Raw genomic sequence first — 11400 nt, 5'->3', positions numbered from 1 at the left:
TCTGTAATAGAGGTTTTAAGGGGAAGTGTGTCCCAACCGTTATTGATGCAAGAACTGGACAACTGAAAAAGTTACAATGAATATGCTTTATTTAAAAAAAAAAAAAAGCAAAAATGATTACTGTCTAGAAATCCAAGTATACAAGAAATAACAGTGGGAATATTTGTAGTGGAATGCCTGCTGGATAACAATAATGACAATCATCACCATCATAATTATAATTAACTGGATGTTAATCAACTACTTGAGGCTGTTAAAGCTTCCAACCAAATGAAAAATATCCTGTACAATATTATTACTTGAGTGAGCGTTAAGTATGATGAAGAGTGGAGGTAACGCATGGTCACCGACTGTACTGTACCGTTCGGATATGAAGCACAGCAACAAAACAATAACAAGTGTTGGATGGTATCTGGTTAGATTTTGGAGCAAAAATCCGTGTCCGTTTATGTTCTTATTTAGTGTCTAAGGCACTTTGAAAGAAACATACGATGAATCTTTTGTCATTTTACATAAAGGAGATGATGTGCACTTTATATGAGATGATGGAAAGTCGGTTGAGCATTTCTTTCTTATCTTTGATATGAGGGCTGAAACGATTCAATTCAAATCAACATCACCATGTTGTAGAACGCATCAATCACAAAGGCTATATATCCAGTATATATGTATATTTTATGTATTTATATCGTGACTAGATAAGTTCAGTGCTTAAATGCAGTCCACGTTTGCATTTAACTCATTCACTGCCATTGACGGCTATAGATGTCAAAAATTAATTTGAACTATTTGTATTAGTTTAAATTTTTTCCCACTTTTGTTAACAAGAGTATGAAAACCTAGAATTTTTTTATTGTATTAGAACAGATATAAAATTTGTGATTAATCGTGAGGTAACTAGTGAAATGCGATTAATTACAATTAAAATTTGTAATCGCCTGATGCCCCTAATTTTTAATAATCGTTTCTTAAAAAAAAAATACTTACAATTATTTTATTAATTTAAAAAAAGAAAAGAAAATATTTTTAAAAATTAGGGGCGTGAGGCAATAATAATAATAATTATTATTATTATTATTAATTGCATGACTTCACTAGTTAACTCACAATTAATCACAAATTTTATACCTGCTCTAAACGTTTAAAAAAATAATTATATCTTGTTAACAAAAGTGGGAAAAAATGTAAACTAATAGAAATAGTTCAAATTAATTTATGACGTCTATAGCCATCAATGGCAGTGAATGAGTTAATTGTTTCCTAACCAACAGATAATGCCACAGATTTGTTTGCATTATTGTGCTAATCTGATAGTTACTCACTCATATGGTAGAATTTTGTGAAATTGTCACTGAACATTTAAAAGACCGCCCTAACAACTCAATGACTTCATGTCTTACATATTAATTTATGCTGCATTTGTCTTTATTTTACCATAAAACCCAAAACATTTACAGTATTTATGATAAATCTAATATTTAATGTAATACAGATTAATTTGCTTGTTTGTTAGGAAATACATGGAAATATTAAATTTAAAAAAAATCGCAATTCGATTATTTTTCCAAACTGTTCAGCACGACTTAATAAATTAGCTTAAGGTCCGTGAACTAGTATGCTCCTTTTTCTCACTAGCAACATGCTACCAATAAGCATCTATATAAAATATTATATGACATTTCTCCACAACAGTAGAACCACTTAACAGTAGTGTGGAAAAATATTACTAGTACAATAGTCATCCTACTAGTGCACCTCACACTCATGAGTGAGGTACTAGTACAACGGACCTTAAACTGGATATCAAGGATACGGGAAAAAAAAAAGCTCAGCCAGCTTTCCACATGAGACTAAATATGTTTGTTTTCATAATCTTCCAGTCATTCTGTGTGACTTAAATGTTGCAAAAAAAAAAAAAAAAAAGAAGCTCTTCCCTCCATTTTGACGTCAGTGTGCAGCTCTCGTCAGTCCGTTTTCATCCGCGTTTGCATTGAGTCCCTCTGCAAGTCGGCTCGTTCGCTTTGGACAAACTTGATGATGATAAAAAAGTGTGAGTGCGCCCGCCTCCCAAAAAGCACTTTGTAGCGACACACGTGAAGGACGCTTGAGTAAAAAAGGCAGAAGGTCTGTTTGCCTTTTATGGACTTGATGCCTCGACCTCTAAGGAAAGTGGGAGGCGTCGCTTCACCTGGGGTTACAGATTAGAAGGAGAAGAAAAAGAAAAAAAAAAAGCAGCGGTGCCTTGACTTAAAAGTTAATTCAATGCTTGAGGACCCTAGTAACTCAAATCGCTCATATCTTACTAAGAATTATATTTTCATAAGAAAAATTGCAATATACAGTAAGAACATAAGACAATAGAATGGAAAGAAATTTGGTTGAAGCACTTGCATAAAAAATGGAAAATGCAAGCACAAATATGAATTTGTACTGCATAATTATTATTATTTTTTTAATGTATATTTTTATAGGATTTTGTTGTTTGAGTTGCACACCAATTTCTTTGTACAGTGAACTGCTGATTTTGCAAATGTGGCAATTCATGATCATTTTTCCGGAACCGATCCACAATATGGCGAATGTTGGCATTCGGGCGAATTCATCGCTCGTGTTTTTCCAAGCGCAATGAGACGTCCTGTTTAGAAAAAGATTTCTTACAATTGTATAAATGTGGGGGGAAAAAAAAGAAGACTTTAGCGAGTGTTTGCGTAAAGTGCTAGTGCGCGTTTGTTTGCTCTTGTGTGACGACACATCATTTGTGCTAGCGTGTTCGCTAATTCTATTAGCCGTATGTGAAGGTGGCTTGTTTGTGCTGAACACGCTCATTTATGCAACACGGGTTCAAGATTGCGTTGATGTTTATGATCCTCCCTATTTTAAGTGCTTTGCCGCCACCACGTAGCATCCAAACACATTTACTTGCGTCAATTATTTGGGGGTTTTTCTCGCCCTATCTACACCATTTGTAGCCCGCTTGTAAGTCAAGGCACCGCTGCGGGGCGGTTTGACCGTGCAAGATGCGCCGCATCGTTTGGAGTCCAGGCGAGGGTGAGCGTGACGGTTCACTCCACGTTGGCGATGTCGTTGAAGTCGCTGGCGCGGCTGTCGGCGTCGTCGTCAGAGCGGTCCGCGGAGGCGCCGTCCACGTTCAGGTTGTGGTGGCCCGAGCGGCCCGAGGACGAGAAGCCGACGGGGCCGCCTCGTCTGAGCGCAGCACGCATGGTGTGAGGTCGGGTCGTGTGACCAAAGTCCCCCCCCCCCCCTTGAGCGTGTTGTTACCTGAGTCTGCTCTTGAGGCTGCTGATCTCCCGGCTGAGGCCCTCGCTGGCTTCGCTGGCGTCGTCCAGCTCCCTTTGCAGCTTCCTGCGTGACGCGTTGGCCTTGGTGGCCTCCTCCTCCGCCTCCTCCAGCTGACGTTTCAGCTGCTTCATACGCGAGTTGCTTTTGTCCATCTGAGACAGAGAGAGAGAGAGAGAGAGAGTAATCATCACCATCTTATAAAGTAAACGTGGTTTCCCATTGGGACAGAAAGAGAAAATAGCTAGCTGTATTTTGTCTTTTCTCCCCGGCTAGCCCAGTGGTCTGCAACATGCGGCTTTGGAGCCACATGTGGCTCTTTAGTACCTCTTCTGTGGATCTCTAAAAAAATGAGTAGAAATTATTATTATTTTTTTTTTTACATATTTTTTTTTTTTTTAGATAAAATATTACTGAAATAATCTTCTCTGGGTACTCCGGTCTCTTCCCACGTTACAAAGACTTGCATGGCAGGTTAATTGGGCGCTCTGAATTGTCCCTAAGTGTGCGTCTCTGTGTGCCCTGCGATTGGCTGGCAACAAGTTGAGGGTGTAACCCGTAACCCGTCTACTGCCTGAAGCCAGCTGGGATAAGCCCCAACAACCCCTGCGACCCTTGTGAGGAATAAGCGGTTAAGAAAATGGATGGATGGTTTATTCAAATGAATTGATTTAGATTAAAAAAATGAATAATTAAATATCCCCCCCAAAACTTTAAGTTGTCAGAAAAAGAAAAAGTTTTAAAACTTGTCTTTTTAATTGCCCAAAAAGTCTGAAAATTTATTTTAAGGCATAAGAGAAAACCAAAACAAGAGGTACTACACAAAGTTGCAAAAAAATAAAAAAATAAATCTGAAATTGTATTTAACAAAAGGCAGAAAAGTAAATGTTTAACAAGTAATTATAAAATGTCCAAAATCAAAAGAAGAAGTCCCGAAATTTACCATAGAATGCCCACAAAATTGCCCCCAAAAAGTCAGAATTTTTATTTTATTTTAAATGCAGGAACAAAAATGTTTAAAAAGTAACCATAAAATGTCCAAAATCAAAAGAAGAAATCCCGAAAATTACCAAATTGCCAAAAAAGTCAGAAGATTTATAACAAAAAAGGCTGAAAAAATGTCGGAAAATTAGCCATAAAACGTCTGAAAAAGGAAGAAGAGAGGCAGAAAATTACCAAATGTCCATAAAATTTGACAAAAAGGTAGAAAAGTCTAAAAATGTAAGAAAAAAAAGGAAGATGAAAGGTAGAAGAAGATGAATCCCAGAGTAGAGTTTTGGATGCTGCATATTTTCCTGTTATGGTGGCGCTATAATCAGTTCTTGGCCCCGACCGACTACATGAGACTAACACTAACAGTAACACACAATTTCCTTCATCACAATGTTCAAATGTTTTGCGGCTCCAGACAGATTTTTTGTTTTTTATTTGACCTAAAAAGGCTTTTTTGACAGTAAAGGTTGCCGTCCTCTGGTCCCGTCACTCTCAAACTACGTTACAACAAAGTGTTCCACGCCGGTGTGGCCCCGCCCCCGCTCACCTGCTCCTTGTACTGATCGGCGTGCCGGCGCTCGTCCTCCACCTGCATCATCACCTCCTTCAGCTTCTTCTCCGTACGTCGGACGATCTTATTGGCCGCCGCTCTCTCTCTGAAGATGGCGACCGACACGGAGGTGAGAGGTGAGACCAATCGGATGTTTTTGTTTGAGAATGTTAGCACCTACTTTGCTTCCTGCTCCAGTTGCTCCTCCAGCTGCAGGATTTTCGCTTCCAGCGCCGTGATGGAAGCCTTGAACTTGGACTTGACCGAGCCTTCCAGCTCTGCTAGTTTGGCCTTCAGCTCCTGTGAGGTGGCAAATGGGGACTTTTACAAGCGAGGCATTTTGTGTTCAAGGCATCTGACGTGATGGTTGATATTCGGCAGCAAAATGTTTTGAAGATGTCTGTAGGACCTTGTTCTGACGCTCCATCTGTTGCCGAGCGTTCTCGCTCTTTTGGGAGGCGCCGCGCTCTGCAGCCAGTTCAGTGCTTAAACTCTCCACCTGGAGAACATTGTCATACGTGAGGAGTCCGCAATTGAGCGAGGAGTTTTCGCTTTCAACATTCTGCTGCAACTTGGAATGATTTTGAAAAGCAGCGCTTGCTATTACGACGACGACTTTTTTGGGAGTTGTAAATTAGCATCTTCTAAATTCTCTATGCTCAACATCTTTGTTTTGTAATGTATATCTGATTGCATTGTCCCTGTCAAATAAACTAATACAATGAAATGAAATGATCTGTCATTGTGAAATATGTATAAGCGGGTCGCCCAAAGTCTGAGGCCCAAACTGCTAGCAGGCTACCGCTAACTTAGCGGCGCTAAGTTAACTTTCACTGAGGGACCCTCCAAACGTGTTTAGTCCTAAAACACGGTATTCTGACTAAATTACCATACTTTTATTGAATTTATTTCAAGAAGAAAAAAAAAAAAATCCCACATCACTACAGAAGTTAAAAGTTTCAGATTTTAAGTGTGCTATATTTTCTGAATGGATTTCTTAGGAAAACTGCATGTAAAAAAAAAGAGGAACAAAAAAGAGCCGGGAGCCGATAATCTGAAACTACAGAATTCCCTTATTAAATCTAAAATCTTGAACAATATAAATATAAGAGGGTTATATCATATGGTAGACAGAAGCCCTATAATAAATACAGTATATTGTAGCAAAACCTCTTTAAGCCTTAGTTGACCTTTTTGGCTACAGATCATGTTCTTTTTAATCATCATGCAAGATGACTTGGCATTTGCCTCACATTTCAAAGGTCGTGCCTCCTACATTCCAAAAACAATGCATGTTAGGTTCATTTAAGACAATAAATTGTACTTAGGTGTGAATATGAGTGTGAAAAGTTGTTTATATTTGATAAAGGACGTCATGTTTAGTGTCATGATACGTTGATTTTCAGTCTTAATGCTCTTTTTTGATCTTACTACACCGTATGTTGTTTTTCGTCTTAGATGTGCTAACTACTAGCGCCACCCTAAATTCAGTGTAAAGTGAAAAATTAAATAGTATAAATATAAACAACAGTTAGCCTTTTATTGCTGGAAGCGCTACATGCTGAAGCCGAATGTGTGCGTACCTGCAGTGTGCTCTTTCTGAAGCGCTCGTTCAGCAGCTCCGTGTTGCCTTGCTCCTCCTCTAGCTCCTCCTCCAGCTGTGCGATTTGAGCCTCCAGCCTCCTCTTCTCCTCCAGCAGCATGGACCTGGAAAAAGCCTTGATGTCAACAAACTTTTGCCGCCGTTAACAGCTGGAAAAAAAAGACGGTCCACACTGACTTTCCGGAAGTGCTGTTGGAGATTTCGTCTGCCAGTTCATCTCGCTCCTGCTCGGCATGTCGGCGGGCTCTCTCGGACGCTGCGTGGTCCTATCACATCACAAGTTGAAGCCATGAAACTTTGAGACTTCAGTCTAGCAAGCACCTAAATGGTTGGCTATACATTTTGTCACTCACCTCTTGTAGTTGCAAAATTTCAGCCTCAAGGCTCTTGAGTTTCTTCTCGTTTTCTTTGGACTGCGCGAAGATCTCGTCCCTGGAGGCCCGCGCCTCCTCCAGCTCCCTTTGATAGTCTTTCATCTGAGCCTAAGAAAAGTGGATGAACACTCAGTGGTGAGACAGACCTGTAAAATAAAAATAAAAAAGTGTACGATTCGTGTGTACCTGCAGTTTCTTTAGTTGTTTCATGGCCTCATCCCTGCCTTTGTTGGCTGCTTCTATTTGTCCCTCCAGCTCAGTGAGATCCATTTCCAGCTTCTTCTTGGAGGCCACAGCCAGCGTCCTCTGCTTCCTCTCATCTTCCAGCTCGACCTCCATTTCACGCACATGTTTGACCAGCGCCCTCTTCTTCTCATCGCCCTGCTCGTCCCTGGCCTGCAAGTCTCGATCAAACTGGGCCTTCATGGCCTGCATGTTGACCTCTAGGCGCAATTTGGCGTCCTCGGTGGCCTGCAGCTCGTCCTCCAGCTCCTCCAGCTGAGTCCGCATCTCCTCCACCTGTTGCTCCAGCGTACGCTTGGATTTCTCCAGCTCGTGGACCTGTGGGAAGCAACAGTTACACCTTTCACTATTTTTGGCATTTTTCCCACCGGATTTTTGGCTATCAATTTTCTGACCTTTTTGGCAATTTTGTGTACATTTTATGGTACTTTTAGGGATTTCTTCTTTTGTTTTTGGACACTTTATAGTTACTTTTTGGATATTCTCTTTTCTGCCTTTTTTATTCAATCCTTAGACTTTTTTTTTTGCAATTTCATGGACATTTTATGGCATTTTTATGCTTTTCCTCCTTTTTTTTGGACATTTTTAAGTATTAAAAAATACTTTTTCATCGACCTTTCGTCTCTCTTTTTATGACATTTTTTAAATTTAATTATTAGTTTTTAAAAAAAAAATCTAAATCATTAATTCATTTAAAGAATATTTCCTTTAAAAATATACATAAATATGTAACAATTTTTTATTTATTTTTATTATTATTAATTAATTTATTTATTAATTATTTTTAAGAGATCCACAGGAAGCCATAGGAGACCACATTAGATCCCTGATCTAGTCTATCCCATTCAAAATGTATCGTTGGGGTCACTTACATTCTTTCCAACATCATCCTTGGAGCTCATCAGGTCCTCCATTTCTGCACGAAGCTGCTTGTTGAATCTCTCCAGCTCCTCCTTGGCCTCCAGAGCCTCCTCCAGTGCTCTAGCCATGGACAAGGCCTTGGTCTCCTTTTCCCTGGCCTCCGCCTCTGCACGGTCACGCTCTTCGGCGTACCGAGCCGACACAGTCTTCTCCTCAGCAAGCATCTGTCGCATACGAGCGAGACATGGCCGTCACGTTGGGAAGCATTGAAAGCAGGATGGTTTATTTCATGGAACATGTTGGGTGATTGTGACAACCTGGTCAAACTTCTTCTGTTTCTTCTCCAGATTGGAGACGATCTGCCTCTGGTGGTCCAGATCTACCATCAGGTCGTCCAGCTCCTGCTGGAGTCGATTTTTTGTCTTCTCCATCTTGTCCATGGCTATGGCTTTCTCCTCCAGACGCTGGCTGGACAGCTCCACGTCTTTCTGGAGTTTTCTCTTCACCTCCTCCAGGCCTTCCATGGCGCCCACGTCCTCCTCCAGCTTCTTCTTAGTCTCAAGCAGCTACAGGAAGTGAGGAATATTCAGAATGCACAATCATCATCACATGCTGAAAAAGTGCTCTCAGTTTAAAAGCTCCACCTCATACCTGAGCTTGGGCCACCTGCAGTTGTTTCTCCAAGTTGCGCCGAGACTCTTCCTCCTCCTCCTGCTGCTCCTGCAAGGTGTTCTTCTCCTCCTCCAGCTGACGTACTCGACTGCCCAGGTTCAGCTTCTGGCGAGTCTCCTCCTGCAGTAACTCCTGTACCACACAGCCACAAAATTGCCTATGGGTAAGGTTGCTGCCATCGAAGTTTGGTGCTTTTTTTAATTGTCCATTAAGTTGTACTTAACTTGAAACATTTTATATTTAGCTCTGTCTTAACTCAGGTGTTGTGTATTTGAAGGTGATACAAAGACAGAATTGAAGTATTATCCTTTTGCAATCCCCAAATTGTCACAACTATGTCCAAAGTTGGTCAATTTCATTTTCGTTTTCCACAAATCTGTACTATTGGTCAGTCCCCATGTGAGTTTGTTATTTATTGACCGAAAGTGTTAGAAAGTGATGCTTGTGGAGATTCGAGGATTCTGCCCGATGCCAGTGATATGTGGTGCACAATGACGTTGCAGTTTTTCATACATGTGCATCCTGCAGCTGGCTTCCCAGGTTGTCCGCATCTTTTGTCATTTTGATGCTCTTCTTCTCCGCTTCCTCCAGCAAGGCTGACACGTTGTCGAGCTCCATCTGGAGAAGGACATAAAACGAGGTCAACAAAAAAATATACATATCTAGTGACTGTATGCTATGAAAATATTGTTGTTGCTGAAGTTAACCTGGAGTTTATGGGAACGGTCGGCCATCTCCCCCTTGGCCCGCTCCATCTCAGTGGTCCTGGCCGCAAAGTCCTGCGTCAAGGACTCCAGTTTCTTCCTCTTGTGTTCAGATTCGGTCTTGGTCTGCTGCAGTATCTTCACCTCGCACACCAACTCTTTGTTGTCATTTTCCAGACACTGCTTGTTCTTTTCCAAATTGGACTTAAACTACATGAAAACAAAATTTTAAGTGATGTTTTAAGTGATCTCTACATGACCACTGACTGACGAGAAGACTCACTCTCTTAGCCTGGTCCAGTTGTTCAGACAGTTCTTCCAGCGAAGTGGCGTGCCTCTGCCTCATTTCCTGGATCTGAGCCTCATGGTTTTTGCTTTCTTCATCAATTGCTTTCTTCAGTTCAGCCACTTCTTGCTCTCGCTTGGTTCTTATATTAGAATAAAAAAAAAGAAGGATTTTAGAAAGACAAACAGGATTTTTGTTGCTTTCTTCCTCGTATGGTTCAGCAGTATTAACCGAGCACCTGAGTTCCTGCTGGGCGGCGGTGGTGTCCAGCGTGTCCTCCAGCTCCGTCTTCAAAGCCTCCAGCTCCTCGCTGAGGTCTCTCTTCAATTTTTCAGCTTTACTTCTGCACATCTTCTCCGACTCCAGATCCTCCTGGAGCTCAGCCAGTTGGGCCTGCAGCTCCCGGATCTGCTTGAGGGCATTGTTCTTTTGCGCCGTCTCCTCGTCATTTCTGACATGAGAAGTACAAGTGTACACTGAATCTATGTGTAATTAATTACATCAACAGAATAAAAAAATCAAGCAGTCTCATTTATGCAAATATTTTCTATAGAAAATGGATGAAGGGATGGTTTGATGTGCATCATGGCTGCGACAAACAAGATGAAGGTATTTCCCTTTATTTATTACAATATATTGTAAACAAATGCTTTGGTCGGCAGTCAGCGAGTGAGTACCTCCATTAGCACCAATTTCCCTGGAATGGGAGATGCTTGCATCCCGTTGCATTATGTCTGCGTGTGTGTGTGTGTGTGTGTGTGCTCAGTGTGCCCTGGCTGATAAAGAACAGCACGCGCTCAGTTGACAAGCTCAGTGTTTATGTCAAGGCTGTCTTTGTTGTCACATCTATTTGAGGCCTTGCTGGTGGCTCACTGCGGTTGCCATGGAGATGGACTACACACCATGGGAAAGAGGTTGTATGCGGTAGTGTAACATGGAAAGTAGAAAGTCACTTAACGGCAAGAGGTGCCCCATGTCTGACCTGATTCATTTTATCTGCAGCTGTAAATTTAACTACTTGTAGAATAATACAAAAACAAACATTTAATATAGATTTTAGGGATGTGTGTTTGAATGCAGCAATGTTATAATATGATATTGGTGTGCAACCTTTCACAGCCATTGACGACTCTAGAACCCAAATATGGATAACTGGGAGGGCTGGCAGTTAATGAGTTTAAATGCAATTAGACCTGGCCAAAGAAGCCTGCAACTCCTCTTCTTTCTTGGCCAATTGGATCTTCAATTCCTCAATCTGCGCCTGGAGCTCAGCAATCTGGTCTTGCAGGTCTGTCGTCTCAGCGTCCAGCTTTCGTTTGGCCTTCTCCAGCTCTTGACGTGTTTTCTCTTCCTTCTTCAGACGCTCTGCAGGAATACAAACAATAGTTATCATGTGATATATGCAATGTAGCTAGATACGCAAAATTTAAATCATGTAAATACAGCTTGACAACACAAAAACACAGTTCTGCACCTTATCGGCAGTAGTGTTGGGCGTACCAGTATCATCGCTGCTGCTCTCATCATTGGACTACTACTGTTGGTAATTCGTCTGCTGTTGTGCCCACTGCTCTCTCGTCCCTCCTCCAGCTGCTCAATCTCACTATCCACTTTTCTGTCCTGATCTACCCTCTGTCCTGCTATTGTCTCTCCATTTCAAACCACCTGGCAGAGACAGATGGTCACTGCATAGAGTTTGGGTTTTATTTGAGGTTTCTTCCTTATAAGGAGTTTCCCCCTTTCCTTCGTCAATATATTATACATATATACGCATGTATAATGTGCGAGGACTGTGTTTTTTTTCTTCACCTGCTCAA

General features: G+C 41.3%; 1 protein-coding gene across 5 annotated transcripts in view; it reads right to left on the bottom strand.

Moving 5' to 3' along the window:
- Window positions 1-71: 71 nt before the first annotated feature.
- The window catches only part of LOC144054589 (myosin-10), a 38562-nt gene continuing 27233 nt past the window's right edge, over window positions 72-11400 (bottom strand). For 4 of the 5 annotated variants that reach the window (XM_077569708.1, XM_077569710.1, XM_077569709.1 and 1 more), the window contains 17 exons: window positions 10777-10948; window positions 9822-10034; window positions 9581-9725; window positions 9301-9507; window positions 9107-9211; window positions 8573-8725; window positions 8239-8487; window positions 7933-8145; window positions 7004-7378; window positions 6797-6925; window positions 6621-6709; window positions 6424-6547; window positions 5250-5339; window positions 5022-5140; window positions 4838-4946; window positions 3280-3452; window positions 72-3204 (listed from right to left, as the gene is read on the bottom strand). In XM_077569708.1, coding sequence (XP_077425834.1) covers window positions 3063-3204; window positions 3280-3452; window positions 4838-4946; window positions 5022-5140; window positions 5250-5339; window positions 6424-6547; window positions 6621-6709; window positions 6797-6925; window positions 7004-7378; window positions 7933-8145; window positions 8239-8487; window positions 8573-8725; window positions 9107-9211; window positions 9301-9507; window positions 9581-9725; window positions 9822-10034; window positions 10777-10948 — 2807 coding nt within the window. In that variant the 3' untranslated portion in view covers window positions 72-3062. Of the gene's footprint in view, window positions 3205-3275; window positions 3453-4837; window positions 4947-5021; window positions 5141-5249; window positions 5340-6423; window positions 6548-6620; window positions 6710-6796; window positions 6926-7003; window positions 7379-7932; window positions 8146-8238; window positions 8488-8572; window positions 8726-9106; window positions 9212-9300; window positions 9508-9580; window positions 9726-9821; window positions 10035-10776; window positions 10949-11400 lie in introns of those variants that run through there. The other variant, XM_077569712.1, reaches the window with a different exon arrangement.

The sequence above is a fragment of the Vanacampus margaritifer genome, chromosome 7 (assembly GCF_051991255.1).
Source record: "Vanacampus margaritifer isolate UIUO_Vmar chromosome 7, RoL_Vmar_1.0, whole genome shotgun sequence".
NCBI classification, from domain to species: Eukaryota; Metazoa; Chordata; class Actinopteri; order Syngnathiformes; family Syngnathidae; genus Vanacampus; species Vanacampus margaritifer.
Note: the sequence above shows the minus strand (reverse complement) of the source record. Positions and strands in the feature narration are given on the sequence as shown.